General features: G+C 35.9%; 1 protein-coding gene across 6 annotated transcripts in view; it reads right to left on the bottom strand.

The window, feature by feature from the left end:
- Nucleotides 1–19,436, bottom strand: part of BTBD8 (BTB domain containing 8) — a 116,882-nt gene that overhangs the window by 38,424 nt on the left and 59,022 nt on the right. For 5 of the 6 annotated variants that reach the window (XM_042997868.1, XM_042997867.1, XM_042997866.1 and 2 more), the window contains 5 exons: nucleotides 17,973–18,062; nucleotides 9,520–9,600; nucleotides 8,207–8,303; nucleotides 1,166–1,254; nucleotides 622–724 (listed from right to left, as the gene is read on the bottom strand). In XM_042997868.1, the coding sequence (XP_042853802.1) occupies nucleotides 622–724; nucleotides 1,166–1,254; nucleotides 8,207–8,303; nucleotides 9,520–9,600; nucleotides 17,973–18,062 (460 nt within the window). Of the gene's footprint in view, nucleotides 1–621; nucleotides 725–1,165; nucleotides 1,255–8,206; nucleotides 8,304–9,519; nucleotides 9,601–17,972; nucleotides 18,063–19,436 lie in introns of those variants that run through there. The other variant, XM_042997870.1, reaches the window with a different exon arrangement.

Genomic DNA, 19,436 nt, shown 5'->3' with positions numbered 1-19,436 from the left:
ATGGTAAGACCAGTGAAATCATGAGCCAGACTTGATTTGCTGTGAAGTGAGTTCATTAGTCATAAGTGATGCTGTGTGAAACACCATGATGATGGAAAAGGCATTCTGTAAGACCACGGATAGTGGTTTTAGCAGAAATACTGGAAGCAAGGAAGGCATATCTGTATTTAGAGCAAATGTCTACTCCAATGAGAACACAGCACTGCCTTTTCCATGATGAAGTGGTCCAATATAATTAACTGGCCTCCAAGTAAATGGCTGGTTCTCGTGGGGAATGTTGCCACAGAGAAGTTTCAGCGCTGTACCAAATCTACCTTAGAGAATAGAAATCTATGTTGTTGATACCAATGCATAACCTCCATCTGTGGCACCAGGCCCCCTTTGTTCATGAACCAAAATAGTGGTTCTGCTTCTCTGAACCCTAACTAATGAATTTGGTAGAGGGGAACAAAATCTTGAGGACAGGTTCTCAACTGGTTCTGGGTTATCTGAAATCGGTTCTCTCATCTTGCTTTTACCATAGAATTCTACATTTATGTTTAAAACTTTGAAAGTACCTACACAAAACTGAATAAACTTTTTGATGACAAATACAAACAAGGGTATTCAGTTTATACTTACTAAAGACTGAATCAACATGTTAAGACAACTTTTCTGAATCTCAGGAGGTACATTTGCAAAACTTCTCTCAGACCAAAACCTTGCAAAATGCTTTACAATCCACCTGTTAAAAAAAAATAAAAGAATCTCAAGTTAGAGAAATGAAAATATTTTGGATTATAGTATTCAAATAACACTTTTATTTTCAATGATATAAGTTGTACATAAATATATGATGACTAACTCTTACCGTTAATTTTGTGAACTCTATGATGGACTTAATTGTCCTCCCTTTTCTGTAAACAAATATTTTAATTCTACTTTAAGTTTCATGCATAGCTTTTGACATAAATAACCATGGCTAGGCTAAAATAAAATAGATCCCAAGCATCTTGAGTAATATCTAAGTCAATAATACTTCTCAATTGTTACAACTAGTTAAGCATTAAGCTCCCTACAATGTACCCCAGAAAACAGGCCAATTCCAAAATCTCCCAGAAAATTACAAGAATAGAAGAACAAAATCTTTATATTAATAGTATTGACACTACTTCAAATCACTTACTTCATGCAGTCAGCAAAAAGACTGTCCACTCCAACTGAATGAGCAATAATCAGGCATTCTAATACAGACGCCAACGTTCTGGGAATAGGCTAAAATTAATAGAAAACACCACATGTATTTTTTTTTCAACTTTCAGAGGCTAAAAGTATTTGGTTCATAAACATGATCTGATTTGTATACCTAAACTGCAGAATAAATGTGCATAATTCAAAAGTCTATTCTTGTAAAACAGAGTATCACTAACAACCTTTAGTTTTATAGAATAGCATTTGAATTCTCTCAGCTATCAGAATGAACACAAGTTTTATTTTAATTTCATTTAGCTTATTTTTTACATTAAAATGGTGTAATTTCTAGCACATCACACTGCAATGCAACCATATGATCTAATCTGCTTCCTGAAGTATAAATATAACTCTAAGTGCATGTGCAATGGGAAGTCCTACTCTGACCTCAGACAAAATGACAGAAATTAGATCATAATTATATAATGTATTTTAAAAGTTCATATATGGAAGTAATTAAAACAAAAAATGTAGATATAAGTAGTGACAACAACTCATTGCTCTTGGTGTTAAGCCTCTTTGCTACATATTGCCCATATCACTTATTTTCAGGTTTTGGATTATTTTCTAAGCATATCTATTGCCTATTAGGGTGAATAGAGTTCAACTTCTCTTGGTACACATTCATTTGTTGTAATGTGGGGTTTATATACTAAATAAAGATCATCAATCAGCCAATTTGTGTATGTGGTCTCTAAGTGTATCTTTCTGAAGATCCCTTGCTCTCAGAGAAGAGCAAAGCTTCTTTAGAATTACACCCAGGGTAATCTTTATAATAAGGTTAGTGATTTGCAACTTTTAAAATTATGAACTGCTATTAATTTGAGTTTCTAATACACTTCTCCTAAAAGTATTACATTAGTGTTCAATAAATTGAATGTAAATATTTTGCTTTGTATATGAACAAACTGGTTATTCCCTTTGCAATAACTGGAGGTACTCTAGGCTATTCTAAAATAAAAAATGGTCAGTTGGTTAAGAGTCCAAGTCTTGATTTCGGCTCAGGTCATAATCTCATGGTTTGTGAGTTCGAGCCCCACACTGGGTTCTGCACTGATGGTGTGGAGCCTGCTTGAGATTCTGTCTCTCCTTCTCTCTGTCCCTCCCCAGCTTGTGCACTCTCTTTCTCTCTCTCAAAATAACAAAAAAAAGAAATAAAATAAAAAAATAAAATAAAATAAAAATGGCTGTCACTATATAGATGATACAGTGATAATTCTACCAAGTTAAATAATTTGGTTTTCTGAACCACTTCAGACAAGAGTATCAAACTCTTGGGAAGAAACTACTGGTATAAACATAAAAACACTCAGAAGTCTAAAAAATTATAAAAGTAAACACAAGAGTTAAAACGTCCAGGAATGTGGGGCACCTGGGTAGCTCAGTTTGTTCAGCATCCAACTCTTGATTTCAGCTCAGGTCATGATCCCAGGGCTGTGCTCAAGTCCTGTGTCAGCATGGACCCAGCTTAAGATTCTCTCTCTCCCTCTGCCCCTCACCTTAGCTCATGCTCTCTCTAAAATAAAAATAAATACAAAAGTAAAAAATTTAAAGATTCTCTCTTCCCTCACTCTCGCTCAAAAAAAAAAAAAAAAGAGGTCCAGCAATCTAATTTAGGAATAACCAGCTCTTTACAACACAAAGTCCACCAATTGATGTATAAGAATAATTTCCACAAAAAAATTAAAATACAAAGTAATTTGCTGCTTAAAGCAGAGACTAGGGAACTATACTTATGGGCCAATGTAGCCCATCACTGTTTTTGTGAATAAAGTTTTATTGGAATACTACTATGATGTTCCTTTACATGTTGTCTGTAGTTGCTTCTGTTCCACAACAGCAGAGCTGAGTAGATGTGATAGAGAATGTATGGCCCACAAAGCCTACAATATTTGCTATCTGGCCTTTTACAGAAAAGGTTTACTGACCACTGGCTTAAAAGGTTACTTTAACTCTCTGAGAATTTCACTTATATAAAAATGCTAATTTCCAAGTATTTTGTAACAGGATGACAGACCTTTAGTCATTTTCAAAATCTGCTTGCAGAATTTGGGAAGAGATATATTTAAGTCACTATCCAAGATATGTTTTTAAAGAAGTGGCAAAAAAGGGGCATCTAGGTGGCTCAGTTGGCTAAGAGTCCAACTCTTGGTTTCCACTCAGGTCATGATTTCATGGTTGTGTGAGCTCAAGCCCCACATCAGGCTCTGCACTACCAGTGCAGAGCCTGCTTGGGATTCTCTCTCTCTCTCTCTCTCTCTCTCTCTCTCTCACTCTCCCGCTTGCTCTGTCTCTGTCTCTCTGAAAAATAAACTTAAAAAAAAAGAAGGGATGAAAAATATATAATGTAAAGTTCACTGTAATTCTATAAATGAAGTCCAAAAATTTTAATTGTGTAAAAGGTAAAATTGTGAAGTTAATGACATGACTAAAGCTTGTCAGGAGTTTCAGGGTCAGTTACCCATTACTTTCTACCCAAATTTGTATTACTGTGCAGTGTGTTACAATAGGCTTATCACATGCAAGTAAGTCACTGGCAAGAAACTACATAATTAATCTAGAAGTTAAAACTTTTTTAAATGTTTATTTCTTTTTGAGGGAGAGTCAGAGCATGAGCAGGGGAGGGCAAAGAGAGAGGCAGACACAGAATTCAAAGCAGACTCCAGATTCTGAGCTGCCAGCACAGAGCCGTATGCAGGGCTCAAACTCATGGATGGCGAGACCATGACCTGAGCCAAAGTCAGATGCTTAACCGACTGAGCCACCCAGATACCCCTGAGATCTAGAAGTTAAAAATTATACTTTCAAAGATATATTTATAAAGTTATATATTATAAAAATATGTAAAGCAAAAGTTTAAAGATCAAGCAATAAAAGGAAAAATTATTCTCTCAAATATCTGTTACCACAATAAAATATATTAAAACAAGTAAAATAAAGTGAAAAAAGTTTTCAACAAAGTATCATATTGATAATCTATTTAAAATTTCATTTTCTGTTGTTTTACAATGTTAACAAATATGCCTTCTGTGTTTTAAAAATCAAGTGAATTATTGTAAGTAAAATGCAAGAAGCTGCATACAACCTATGTATACTTACAAACATACTAAAAACTAGAGGCAATGGTCCAAAGACTATCCATAAAAGAGATTATTTTTAAAATGTTAGATGTATTGTATAGACTCTAAGTCTAAAGTTCTCTTTTGTCCCACAAGAGAGCGGACGCAGGATTAAAAGCGAGAGATGGCTAATGTCCAAGAAAAGACAAGAGGCCCGAATGAGGGTCCTTGCCCCATTTGTATTAGGATCAGAAGGCTTACAAACATGGTGATGGATGTGCACAAAGAGGCAATGAAACTATGAACACTAACTTATGGACGCGAAGGAAAGGGGGTCTTGAAGATATTTGGGGTTAGGGGTTTGGATTAATACAAAACAAAATCCTGGCCCCAGGCGGATGGTCAGATGATTGTTAATGGCAGACAGGAAGCACCATGTCTGTTTATCTTAGCCAGCGTAGGGGATAAGACAGATACAGCAAGTAACCTCAGGGTTAACAAGACACCTTTCTTTTGTTAATCAGCTCTGCTCTGGACAGCTTCACTGCAGCGCAGAGGTCTATAGCCCTATTTACCTGTTTACCTACGTTGGTCCTTCCTTCCTGTGAAAGCAGCTTTCTGCTATAGTACTAAATTGGGGGGTGCTTTCACCCTGAATACCTAATCTTGCTTACCTCATATACCTTTGTATTGGGGACATTTGCCCCCCCTCTATTCTGGGGGCCTTTGCCCCCTACTTTATTCTGGGGGCCTTAGCCCCCCTTCTCTACCTTTATTCACCTAATCTTGTTTACCCAAACTTGGGTGTGAGCATCCTATGGCTTTGTAATTCTTTATGCCTTGTTAACCCATTGGTGCAAGCCCAGGGAATTTCTAAGCTTATTCCCCACAATGTATGAAAATGTATGATACCAGTCCTTCTCTGACTTATTTCACTCAGCATAATACCTTCCAGTTCCATCCATGTTGCTGCAAATGGTATGATTTCATTCTTTCTCATTGCCAAGTGGTATTCCATTATATATATAAACCACATATGTTTTCATTCATATGTGGATCTTGAGAAACTTAACAGAAGACCAAGGAGGAAGGGAAAGGGAAAAAGATATAGTTACAGAGAGGGAGGGAGGCAAACCACAAGAGACTCTTAAATACAGAGAACAAACTGAGGGTGAATGGGGGTGGGTGGGAGGAGAGGGAAAATAGGTGATGGGCATTGAGGAAGGAACTTGGGATGAGCACTGGGTGTTGTATGCAAGCCAATTTGACAATAAATCATTTTCAAAAAAGGAAAATAAAAAATAAAAAATAAAAATAAAACATTTTTTAAAAATAAAAAATAAATAAAATGTTAGATGTAATTCATTTATTGAGGAGTCTCAGTTCAGAGGAGATACTAACATAAAACTTTTTTCCCAGATAATGCTGCCAACTATGCTGTGTCAAATTCTCCTTTTTTCCATCCCTTCATGACATTATAGGCAAATTCCAGTATTTTCTGGTTATTTTTTGGAATTGAAATCAGCACAGTACTATTTAGACACCTATCTTATATCTGGCTTTACATCTTTCTCTCCCCCATCACTGATTACATTTATAGTTGGGGAAATATGGAATCAGGAGTAGAGCATGGTGTGGTCTCCTCTTGCTCCTCCATTTTCTAGGTCTAACTCCTGTGAAAGAGGGCTATGAATGGCCATATAAATAACCAGACACAGCATGGAAATAGGTTGATGTCACTGAGTTTGCTCTAATTAAGATGTTGATGGCCTTTGGGTCACCTGGGTGGCTCATTTGGTTAAGCGTCTGGCTTCGGCTCAGGTCATGATCTCACAGTTTGTGAGTTCGAGCCCTACGTCAGGCTCTGTGCTGACAGCTCAGAGCCTGGAGCCTGTTTCGGATTCTGTGCCTCCCTCTCTCTCCGCTCCTCCCCCGCTCATGCTCTGTTTCTCTCTCTCAAAAATAAATAAACATTAAAAAAAAAAAAAAAAGATGTTGATGGCCTTTGCCAATGACTCTTTAGGAGCAGACTATATGTAACCCTAGCCCCTCAGTGGATAAAGATTCTTCTAGTGGTTCATGATGTGCAGTGATCCCTAGGTGGGACACAGCATCATTTGGCCCTGTACCAGCAACCTCTAATCTTCAAAGAACCACTAAGGTCCTCTTCCCTCCCCACGAACCAGGTGTAACGGGTGTGGAGTGGACTCCCCATACTTTTTTCTTTTCTTCTTTTTAAGATTTTACTTTTAAGCAATCTCTACACCCAATGTGGGGCTTGAACTCACAACACCGAAATCACGAGTTGCACACTCTACCAACTGAGCCAGACAGGAGCCCCTACTTTTTTCTACACATGACAACAGCTATTGTCCCTAATGGCCAAACTAGTACTGGCTTCTCCCTTTAGAAATCTCCACATATGAGGGTACTCTTACTGGCTTCTGAGGCATATTCCAAGAAATTCAGGCTCTCCCAAGAAATCTCTTACCATTTTCTTTTATTCTTTAATGGAAGCTCCAAAGTGGGCTGGTTTTACAGATGTGGCATATGTCCATCTGAAGGATAAGACATATCTCCTCATTGCAGATACCCTCTATCTTTAATTTTTATTCAGATATGCTTGGATCTCCCTCCTAACTTTCACTTGGCTGGGAAGATGAGGGAAGCAGACGAAAGAGAAGGAAAATCTTTCATCAGAATTATTCACTTTCTACAAAGTTCAGGATACCACAGACCACCCTCCTTCTTCTAATTTCCTTACTTCTAGAGGCTGGAATAAATGATTGATTAAAGGTAGCTGAGGAGTTTAATGTTTCTCAGTAAACTCTGGGTGGTAGTGGAGGTGGTGCTATAGGCAACTGTTCATGGCTCTCTTTTAGTACATGGGGTGCTTCTTCAGCTGCAACTTATACAGAGGTAGGAAAGTCCTACCCAACACAAAAATATAAATTTACATGTTACTAAAATTATTAAAATTACCTAATTAAAATGCATACAATACATACTGTTGCCTCAAGTACCCAATAAGAAGGGAATATCGATGTAAAACAACCATTTTAAGATTTGCTTTTTTGTTGATTATAAAAGTAATAATATATGATCACTGTAGAGAATTTAGAAAATGATTAAGTACATAAAAAATAACCTATAGTCACAGAGTAAGTTAAAACATTAGATAATCTAAGAATAATGTACAAAATGGCATCTGTACAAATGTGTAGTAGGAGATCTTTCTTTAGACAATAAATTTATGTTTATATTAACTAAAGTTAAAAGTTAGTATTCATACTCCACTTGATGAGAAGAGAAATATATTCCATCTCAAGTAGATGCTATAAAGAGAAGTGACAGGAAGGAAGAGCGTACTTTCAGGGAAAAGAACAAATGAAACACTTGTGATAAATGTGGTTTTTTTTCTCTGTTTATTTATTTTGAGAGAGAGAGAACACATGGACACAAGCAGGGGAGGGAGGGACAGAGAGGCACACAGAGAGAGAGAGTATCCCAGGCAGCTCTGCAATGTCAGTGCAGAGCCCAATGTGGGGCTCGATCTCACAAACTACAAGATCATGACCTGAACCAAGATTAAGAGTTGGACGCTTAACTGACTGAGCCACCCACCCTGACTCAGTCCCAGCTGCACACTCCACCTTTGAATTATAAAGGATACTCCTATATCCTTTCAATAAACTCCATGTCAATTTTATTTTACTTAAATGATCTGAATTAATTTCTGTTTTTTTTTTTTGTAAGCATATCATATGAGCTATTTCTCAACTAGAGTTCCCATTAGTTAAATTGACTGAATATTTTTAAGATTCAAAGCACTATTGACTATCAGAGTTAAAAATCTAGTAGATAATAATGGGTGACTGTAAGCACTGGGTAAAAGATTTCTGAGACTCAATAATTACCTTCTGAAAGAAATTACAGTAATCTCTTCTTAAAATATAGATTGCTACTTCTTTTAATCCTTCTAGTCCATACATATCAGCCATATTGAGTATCTGACTAAAATAAAAACAGATAGACTGTTAATTCTCCAATTTAAAAACTAAGGACTAATACACAGTAATGTCTTAATAATAGCCTATTTAAAAAAATAATAATAATCTGAATTATTTTAACTCTAACTTTCTGTCCTACATAATAGATATCCTTTATGGATAATAAAAAGGACACAGGTCAAAGTTAGAAAGTACTGTCAGATGACTTGGTTAGTGGAGAATAACATGAAGTAAATTGGAGATGTTTCAAATTCCCCTCATATTGTCAGTGACATATTCAGCAAAGTCCAGGAAGCTGCTTCAAAGGCTGTAAAAGTTATAAAACTCTTTGCAAGAAATCTGTATAATAAAAACTTGGGAGGAGGGCAATTAATTGATGTTTATCATACTGAAAATACCTACAAATGACTCTAAGACTGAAAACAGTATCCAATGCCTCAGCGAGTTTCCACTGCTTCTTTCATTTGGCAAGAATTTCCACGTACCACACTCACTTTAGGTACTTAGGAAACCTACAAGCCTTGAGGGCATGATAAAATTTCCTGTAGGTTTCCAGGGGGATAAATTTCAATACTTAATCCCTGTGACTCATGACATTTTCCCTCCAAAATCACTCAGTTTGTAATTTAAAAAACCAATGAATATTTAAATTAAAAAGCAGCTTTCATTTGTTTGGTATGAAAACAGCAATAGAAGAAGAACACATCCAAAAAATTGGAAGAGCAAGGTAGATTTCACTCTCTACTACAGTTTTAGCGCTTACATGGCATTTCACTAAACAGCACTTAAGAACCATTGTTGTTCTTTAGGATGTCTATAAAGTAATTTTAAGGTTTTTCTTTTTACTTTTCTCTTGCTGTTTAAAAGAGTAATCCTAAAATTTGAAAACAAAATAGTAAGATAATTGTTCAAAATTTGATATTCAATTTTACTTTATAAAAACCTGTCGTTTATTTTCCAAAACAAATATAAGGTCTTTCTAACAAAATCTGAGTCAAATAAAGACTTTTCTTAATCTTATTACTGTGAGTTGCTAGATCATCTTTTCTTCTAAATAAGGCGACCTCCTGTTTTTAGATACTCCCCAAATACACATGATATGGCAAAATAATCAAAGTGAAGCTTCTACTGTATTGACACTTTAAAACAAAGCTCAACAAAGCAGACAACACAAAGTATTAATACTTTTATACTTAAAATGATTTAAAAATAATACATACCCAACATTAGTTTTCTCTGGAAAGTCCAAAGTTCCTCCATATATAAAATGCATCATAACATTCATTTCTACATGGTTTATACTGAAATATAAAAGAAAACCAAATTCAAATCCAGAAATAATTAAAGTGTAACTGATACCAACAATACACTCTATTTTCTCATAAAATTTTAGCTAAGATAAAGTTTTAATCTCACTTTTATCTGAAGAATATGTTCTTCAAATAACATCCATGCAGTTATTCCATTAATTTAAAATGAAGTATAACTACAGTTATAGATTTTTATATGTTATAAAATATTATTGGTATGTTAGCAAATCACTAATTATTTGTTGAGCATCTTCTTTAATGAACTTTTAGAGTTAGAAGGGATCTGAGAGGTCCCAGTCCAACCTCTGGCTCATTAGGAAATCCTCTCCTCAGCATCACTGACAAATGGCCTCTGGTCTTCTTAAAGCCTCTGATGAACAACTCTATTCACTAAAAAGATTCTTGTTATGCTGCACAGATTTCTTAATTTGTAATACCTATCCAGCACCTCTAGCTTGGCCAACATCCTTATTACAGATGAAAAGAAAAGATATGACTTAAAGAAGTAGTCTGGAGTGGTAACTTTTACGTCCTACTGACTACTAGATCTCAAACTGAGTTCATGGCCTCCTTCCTCTTTCCTACCTCTCCCAGCACCCCAGATTCAGTCTTTATTTATTTATTTTTTTGCTGTTCCTATTTTGTTCATAGCACTGTTACAGGGCTTCTTGCATCTGGTTCATGGACAATAACCACTTTTCAATGGTCCAGAGGAACCCAAGATGAGAGGTAATGTAATTTCTTTTTTCCTTTCTTCTCTGCTGAACGAGTCTGAAGATGTGATTGGGAAAAAGTGCACCTGCTATCCAATTTCAGACTTTATTTCAGGTGGGTAGTCATAGAGGAGACACAGTAAGCAAGTCAACTTTGGCTCTTACCTTAATACATGTTTTACTACTTGAAGTGTTTTTATCAATAACAAAGAAAATGTTTTCTTACTTAATCTACTGACTCTTTCATATTATTTTGAACCCCACCCAAAAATCTCAGCATCTAGATTATCATCTAGATACCTAAATTTTTTTTCTTAATTTTTTCTATGTTTATTTATTTTTGACAGAAAGAGAAAGAGACAGAATGAGTTGGGGAGGGGCAGAGAGAGAGGGAGACACAGAATCTGAAGCAGGCTCCAGGCTCTGAGCTGTCAGCACAGAGCCTGACACAGGGCTCCAACTCACAGACTGCGAGATCATAACCTGAGCCAAAGTCAGACACTCAACCGACTGAGCCACCCAGGCACCCCTAGATACCTAAATTAGAGCATGAGATTCATCTTAATCCTCTCCCTCATTATATCTCATCACTTATAGCTTCAAAAATTTCTGGAAGTTAGCCTCTGCTGTCTGTTTCTCCTCTGACTGCTCTGGGAGAGGTGAAATTTTTTCTCTTATCTGTACTATGACTGTATCTTCTCTCTCATGTAAGTTTCCTACCTGAAATAATCTCTTTGCATCCCATTTCTCACACTGCTATTAGAGTGAAAACCCTTCAACAATTCTCTATTGCCCATAGGAAAAAAGTTCAAATTCCTTAGACTGGTGTATAGTGTTCTTTATCATCTGACCTCTAGTTCACCCTCTCTAGCAGCTGTTCCAAGATAAATGAACTACTCATTTCCTGCACCTGAACTACTTATAATTCCTTATACATCTATGCCTTAGTACATCCATATACTCTGTTTAAAATATTCTCCCTCTCTACTTACTTCATCTTTCAGAAACCAGACACGTGGCTCTTTATCTCTGATTGTTTCCTTAATGTTTCCAAGGGAAAAAAAAAAATCACTGAATGGTAAACATAGTAATAACTAACATTTATTGAGCACTTATGAACCAGTCACTGAGCTAATAAGCATTTTGAGTGCCACTGGCTCATTTAATAATCGTAACAACTCAATAGGAGATACTATTATTAGTCTTGTTTTATAAATGAAAAACTGAAATCAAGTAACTTGCCCAAGGCCAAATGGCTAGTGATACACTATCATTTAAATCTAGGCCTATTGACTCCAAAGTATGGGCTCTTAAGCAGTACACTATACTATATACTTCCATTATCACATTTATCAGACTGACTTGTGATATCTTTATTTACACATTTGTTTCTCCTTCTAGACTGAGTCCTGCTAGGGCAGGCTGTATCTTATTTATCCTTGTAGTTCTAGTAGCAACCGAATGTCAGCACTGATTCGGTACCCCCAGGATGAGAAGAATTTTCTTCCCCCACACAATATTGGAGCTCTGCAGTGGAAATCAGGGTGGGAACAGTGCTGATATTGTTAAGCTAGCTTAATAATATTATACAATCTTAAGATATTACAGTATCTAATCTGCTAAAAGCAAGAAAGAAGGAAAGAGAGAAGAAAAGAAATAGAGTTCCACAGGGTAGGACTCAGGTGTTTGATTCTATGGTCTTATATAACATATGCTCAAGACATGTTTGAAGAATGTTTAATGAATGGCTTACTTGGGCACTTACAGCATTGCCTTCAGAGGAATACTAAGTTGAAAATATGTAAGTATTTTTTAATTAATTTAATTAATTTAAATATGTATTAATTAATTTAATACATATTTACTGGCCCCCCCACTATGGCTGAGTACTGGTTTATGCTGGTTCAAAAACTCCACATCTTTAATACTTAGGAAAAAAAAGTCAAATCTCTTCTAATTTACATACTATGGATATGGCAAGATTTAATCTCAGAATAATCATGCCACATTATCTGCAGTCTGCTAATCTAAAACACTAGTGTAATTACTAGAATATATACTATCCCATGCACTTTCCATCAAAATTTCAAGAGCTATTCTTCTTACTGTTAATGAGGATTGGTCATTTATGGTTAAATAATAGTTTCTTTCCAGACCTGACTTTTCAAGCAAAAGATAATAATGACTAAAGAAAAACAATAGTTTTATTAAACTAGATAGGAACATCCAGACATTTGGGCCTATATATCAATATATGGTTATAAAAACAGCAAGAAAACATTTTCCCTCAGTTTTACAGATGTTTTACTAAACTGTATTTTCATCACAGTGTCGTAACTCGTTTGTATTTTTACTAAAAGTATTTATAAAAACATGATCAAATGACCTAGAAAAACAACAAATCACTTCAATAGCCCACAGTTTAAATGGAAAGACTGAAAGCACTATCCCCATTTAAATGTAATCAGAATAGGGGTGCCTGGGTGGCTCAGTCAGTTAGGTGTATGACTTCGGCTCAGGTCATGATCTCACGGTTCATGGGTTCGACCCCCGCATCGGGCTCTGTGCTGACAGCTTAGAGCCTGGAGCCTGCTTCGAATTCTGTGTCTCCCTCTCTCTCTGCTCCTCCCCCCTGCTCATGCTCTGTCTCTCTCTCTCTCCTTCAAAAATAAATAAAACCATTAAAAAAAATTTTTTTTAACAAATAAATGTAATCAGAAAAGCTTTTAGGAGATGAAAACATTACATATATTTAGGGAAGAAAGACCTATGAGAGGACAGAGCTCTAAGATCAGAGAATAAACATACATCTAGTCTACTAAAATCTCTGTGCTTTATGTGTGCTTCCTAAAGTTTCAGGGTCCTGTGTCTGTGGGCTAAGGTAACATAGGGACTCATTCATTCGTTCGTTCATTCACATTCAATTATTTATTGAATAATAGGCTCTATTCTAGACCTCGAAGATACAAGAAGCTTTCATTGTAGAGGGAGGCCATGGACAGTAAATATGTAAACAAATATATATATAAAAAAGGTACTTTTAATAGTGAAAAGTGCCATGAAAACAACATAACAAGATAATATAAAAGAGGGTAACTGGAGAGTTGGGCTGTAGTTAATTTAGGTGGGATGGTCTGGAAAAACCCAGGAGCCAGATCATACAGGGTCTTATAGGTTGGTGGTAAAGATTTCAGTTTCATTCTCACTGTGATGAGATGGCATTGAGCAATTTTAGTCAGAAGAGAAATACATATATCTAATTTATATTTCGAAAGATCATTCTGAAAATTTAGTGTAATCCCAGGTATCTCCCAAGGGAGATGAGAAAATCCAGATTTATGTTCTAAATCCCCAAGCCACCAATGGAAGACTTCTGTTTATATAAAAATTGAAATGTGTGCAGTTATATAAATACTGGCTGTGGTTCAATGTCCAGTATAGGATGTTGAGAATTTCCACCTTTGTCCATGAAAACTGGACAACTTCCTACCACCTCCCAATACTGGGGCACAGGTAGAACTAGGATTACAGGACTCTACTATTCCTACCTCCATTTACTGAAGGCTATCCCTTTTGAAAAATATCATATGCATTATAGGTCTGTGAGTTACCACCTCATTAAAAACACTGTAATTCTTTTCTGTGAGGACAGACAGGATTTCGTTCTAATCTACTGCAGGAAACATCCTGCAGACATACAACAGTGGCACAGTTCCAAAAAAGGCTGCTGATCAAGCAAAAGCAGGCACTGCTGTCCTGGTATTGGTAATGGACCTTGCTTGAACCCATTTCTCTCTAGAAAATGAGAACAATCTAATCTAGGGAAAAAAGAAAAGACAAATATTAATAAGCACTATATATTACATACCAAGCACTATATCTCATTTAATCCTTTCAACAACTTTAGGAAACTCAGGGAAGATACACAATGACCCTAAAGTCATGTAGCAAGTTAGGACTGGATACTGGACTACCTATAATGACACCGACGTCCATGATCTTTTTACTGTACTATATTACCCACACAAACATCTACCCAAGTACACAATACAAGCTAATGTGAATGTGAAAAAAGAATTTGTTTTGTAGATTGTTATAATATAAAAAAAAATTTTAAGGTGCAGTTTTTTAAAAAGCAAAATTTCTAAATCCTTTTTAGCCTCAATTTTCTTAAATTCCCTTTAGCCTTTCTATAGCTTTATATCCTATGATACTAATACCATTGTAGGTGGTAATTTGACACAGTCAATTTGATACGTGGTACAAGAGGGAAAAGCAAAAAATATTGTGTGATGATAATAAAGGATATGGATAAAACCCAGTATCTGTCAGGAGAAACTTTCTTCCTTCATTTTAGTATTAGAAAACCTTGCTTTACCAAACAAAACAGTTGAGCCAAAAAGAAATGTATCCTTATTTCCAATGTGAGATTTCCAGCAGTAAGCCACCACTGCTGACCTAGTAGCTATAGGAAAGATGAACCAGTGAGAAACAGAGCCTTGCTTACCACAACTGAAGAGAGAGGAAAATACTATAAGGGGAGTGAGCCTGATCATTGCTGTCACTACTACAACATACTTTTATTTCAATGACATTTTTTTTAGTATAGTTGACACACAACGTTACTTAAGTTTCAAGAATACAACACGGTGATTCAACCACTCTATATGTTATGCTATGCTCACCTCAAGCGTAGCTACCATCTGTCACCATGCAACACTATTACAATACCATTGACTATATTCCCTATGCTGTACCTTTTATTCCTGCGGCTTATTCTTTCTACAACTGGAAGCCTATATCTCCCACTCTCTTTCACCCATTTTGCCCACACCCACACCCTCCCCCTCTGTCAGTCATTAGTTCTCTGTATTTATGGGTTTGTTTCTGACTTTTGTTTGTTTATTCATTTGTTTTGCTTTTTAGATTTCACATATAAGTGAAATCATATGATATCTGTCTCTGCCTACCATTCATCAACTTTAGTAGCTTGCTCAAGGGAAAGCCAAACAGAACTCTAAAACAAGTTTGGCTACTTCTATTTGGCTTTCCCTTGAGCAAGCTACTAAAGTTGGTCAGTGGTAGTCAGGCCATATTATAACAGGAGATATTCATCCATCACATCCATCATAATAAAGGATGGAAAATTATAGGTTAAGAGAGTAGAGACCAGCAGTTGATGCTACTACTTCCTTCTTGCCTACTAACCTCTAAATAAACTGCATCTTTAAAAGCCTGTGTGTTTTGAATGTTTAATCTGATCACTCATGAGGGCTGATTAAGGACTCCCTTTATTCCTATAGCTAAACTCAGAGGTCATCTTAAACAATATAAAAGAGATAAAAGTAAAGCAGTTCTGGTTGAAGGGGCAGCCCTTCCTATATAGTTTTCCCCTCAGATCCCAATCCCATGCCATGTGTTTCCTAACATACTACCAAGAACTTTAGGGTTCTATGGGATAAAATTTGAAAATCAAGGATTTAAACAGTGGAGGAGACGAGTATGCACTAGCTCAAGAATACATGCCAACAGGAAACTTTTAAACTCTTTAGTGACTGTGGTGGAATCGACACTGAAGTACTTATCAAAACCATGTGATTTATATTCAGCATAAGCACTTATTTACCTGGTGACTCCAGGAAGACATTTAACTTAACTGATCTTGTTTTTACTCATCTGCAATATATGAATACACCTGCTCTCTCAAAGAGTGATTCTAAAAATCAAAGTGCATAGTAAATGTGGAAGAAGCCTAGAAAAAACATGGCATTACTATTACTCCTGAGGACAAAATCTATTTGGAGAAAGGAAGAAAGAAATAGCTACCTAATAGACATCAGATAGTAAAAACTGTCACTAAACCTACAAGGAACTAAGATTTCTTCTAGGAAAAAATCAGACATGTGCTTTCTGTAAATTACTTTCCCTTGCTGTAGAATGAGATCCCATAATCACACTCTTCTTTTGACTTTTTTCTCACTACACAGAATCACGTGATTTTTTAATGACTGTCAGAAGTTGCATTTTGAGTCAAACTAGTGTTCTCTCTCCATTTAAATTTCTGTTGAATTCATTTCTAAGGAGAGTGGATTGACAGTTTTTTAAAATGATGTCTAAAACATCTAAAATTTTCCAAAATTACACCAATATAATTATCCCTAGGATTGGCACACTTAGAAAGATTCTAGCCTCTACTAGCACTATTTATTCAGCAGATATTTTAAATTCATCATAAAGGAAGAGATCTTATCAGTAGGATACGTATACTTTTCAGACTGTTTTCAATAGTGATAACAGAATGTCACCAACTGCTCTATCTATACATCCCTTTTACCCAGGATAATAAACTCTTTAGCTTGGCATATAAAATCCATTTTTTATAGAGTGAAAAATTACAAAATGACAGGCATTTGGAGATTTGTTCTACTTAGTAAGAGAACCAGATGATTATAACCAAGAAGAACAAAAATTATAGGTCAGGGTGACAAATAAATGGTTAAGAATTTATCAGTAATTTCCATACATCCATTTTCATGGAATTGCCACTATCACTATTCCGTACCCAAGATTCTGGCCAAGATGCAGGGCTGAGAGGTTCCCTCAGAACTCCCAGGCATTTTTCCTGATGAGAAAGCCCTTCCCCATACTGTACACTACAGAATCTCACAGTGATTATCTGTGACCAAAAAAGGGTCCTTCTTGGGGCACCTGGGTGGCTTAGTCGGTTAATCGTCTGACTTCAGCTCAGGTCATGATCTCACAATTTGTGGGTTAGAGCCCCATATTGGGCTCTGTGCTGACAGCTCATAGCCTGGAGCCTGCTTTGGATTCTATGTCTCCCTCTCTCTGCTGCTTCCCCACACACGCTCTGTCAGAATTTCTCTCTCTCAAAAATGAATAAACACTAAAAAAACAAAGGGTCCTTTTTATCATTTAAGGTACTAGTTTATCTCTTAATAACTATCTTAGCAGTTTATATAAACTGCCACAAATTGTGTAGATACACCATTGCCTCATAAGTCAATGAAATCCACACCTATCCAAATTATTCTTTAAAAGATAAAAAAGAAACTACCTTTTACATACTGAATATTTGTGTTTCCCCACGCACCCAAATTTATATACTGAGGCCTAACTCCACAATGTGGCTATATTTGGAGATGGGGCTTATAAGGAATTGAGGTTAAGTTAGATAATAAGATGGGGCCCTGCCCTGAGGTGCTAAAATAGAAGAAACCAGAGAGCTCTCTCTGTCTCTCTCCCTCTACCTTCTTTTCACCTCCCCTTGCCCCCATGCACTAAGGGAAGGCCATTAAGCACACACAGAGAATAAGCTGTCTGCAACCCAAGGTAAGAGCTCTCATAAGACAAACCTTGCTGGTACTCTGATCTTGCCAAATTCTGAGAAAATAAATTTCTGTTGTTTAAGCCACTCAGTAGTGATATTTTATTTTAACAGTCTGGGAAGACTAACATGCTACCTCTATTACTAAATGTTCCCTACTATCTCTCATTTTCAGAAGATGTACTTCATTGAATACCACAACATGAGAAACATTTCAATGAATATATGGAGAAAACAGATTCATTAGAAGTGTTTTGTATGAAGTATTATTTGCAGTCAAGCTGCCTTGTAAAAATTATGCTTACCCTTGAAGAGTAATACACTTTTGGGAGCTTTCAGCCCAGCAGCCACTCAGCATTGCAGCAAAATAACTGGATCTGGCACTTAAAATGGCTCTAAAGGAAAGGGAGAAAAACACAGGTAGACATTTATGTACTATGCAAAATGTAATTTTTAATGAAATTCTTCATCTTTACCTCTTAAAACATGATAACAAGCTATTTGCCTTGATTGTATTCACTGGAAGAATTATAACCATCATAAAAATTACAAACCTATATTTATACTTAAATATTTTGATTAGTTAATTAGAACATTAATTCCAATGTCCTTTTTATCTTTTTTTATTTTTTCCCTTGAAAACTCTTTAACTTTATAATAACAGTTGAAACTATTTCCATGAATAAGAGAGTAATAAATAATTTACAAATGGATAAAGAAAAGATGTTATTTAACATTTTGAGGGAATATCAATTAAAAAGGCACTAGAACTATAAAGGTCCTGAATTCAAGTTCAGAACTCACCCTATTATGCTAAAGAACAGCTATATCTTAGCTATGAGAAATAACAGGGAAGATACTTTCTTCTGAATTTCCATTCTATCTTTTCACAGAAAATGTCAATGTATTATTCATTCTTTAATTTGACAAATATCTATTGACTAGATATTTTTGTGCTATTTTGTGCTAGGCAGTATACTAAGTGCTAGGAATACAGCAGTAAATGAGATACAGAGAACAATATTATATTCTAGTGGAGAATGAGATGGAAGAGTGGAGGGGACAAGAAGAAAAATATACTTCTGGCAATGACTTACTAGGGTGTCTCAGAGCAACACTCCTGAAAATAGCTAAGAAAAAAGGCAGACACATATAGATATAGACATGCACACAGATTTTTTTTAAGACAGCAGTTATGATTTGAAGGCCTCAGAAAGATACCATGGTCACAGATTTTGAGATAAGTTATAAGAAAGAAGACAAAAGAGCTGACTTAAGTATTTTAGGAAACTTTTTCCATTGAGGTGATTGCCAAATGAAAGCCAAAAAAAAATGATTGAGAGGTAAGAAGCTGAGTATAGCTTTTGGCAATCTTTATAAGCTTGGAGGCATACAAACTGAAATTCAGGTCAATCAAAGAGGGGAGGCTTTGGTGGAGATCTCAAAATTTCAGTTGGATTCTGAAAGGCTATACCCTAAATGAAGAATGAACAGGAAATAGAAAAGCCCTTTTTAGCACTGAAGTCCCACTTTGAATCCGCTCAATCCCTAACTGGATTAAAGTGATCTGCATCTAGCCTAACATCTGGACAGAAGCAGAAGGAAATTCAGTCTTCGTTAAAATAACATCGCCCAGAGTGTCAAATTATTTCTATAAATATTCGATAACATTTCTAGCAATCATCCAAAGATAATCAGGTGTAATAGTGAACAACTAGAAAATGAAGGAAAGGACTTCATTTACACTAGTATCAAAAGAGGTCAAATAA

This window comes from Panthera tigris, chromosome C1 (genome assembly GCF_018350195.1).
Source record: "Panthera tigris isolate Pti1 chromosome C1, P.tigris_Pti1_mat1.1, whole genome shotgun sequence".
NCBI classification, from domain to species: domain Eukaryota; kingdom Metazoa; phylum Chordata; class Mammalia; order Carnivora; family Felidae; genus Panthera; species Panthera tigris.
The sequence above is the reverse complement of the archived record's forward strand: the minus strand, read 5'-3'. Positions and strand labels throughout refer to the sequence as shown.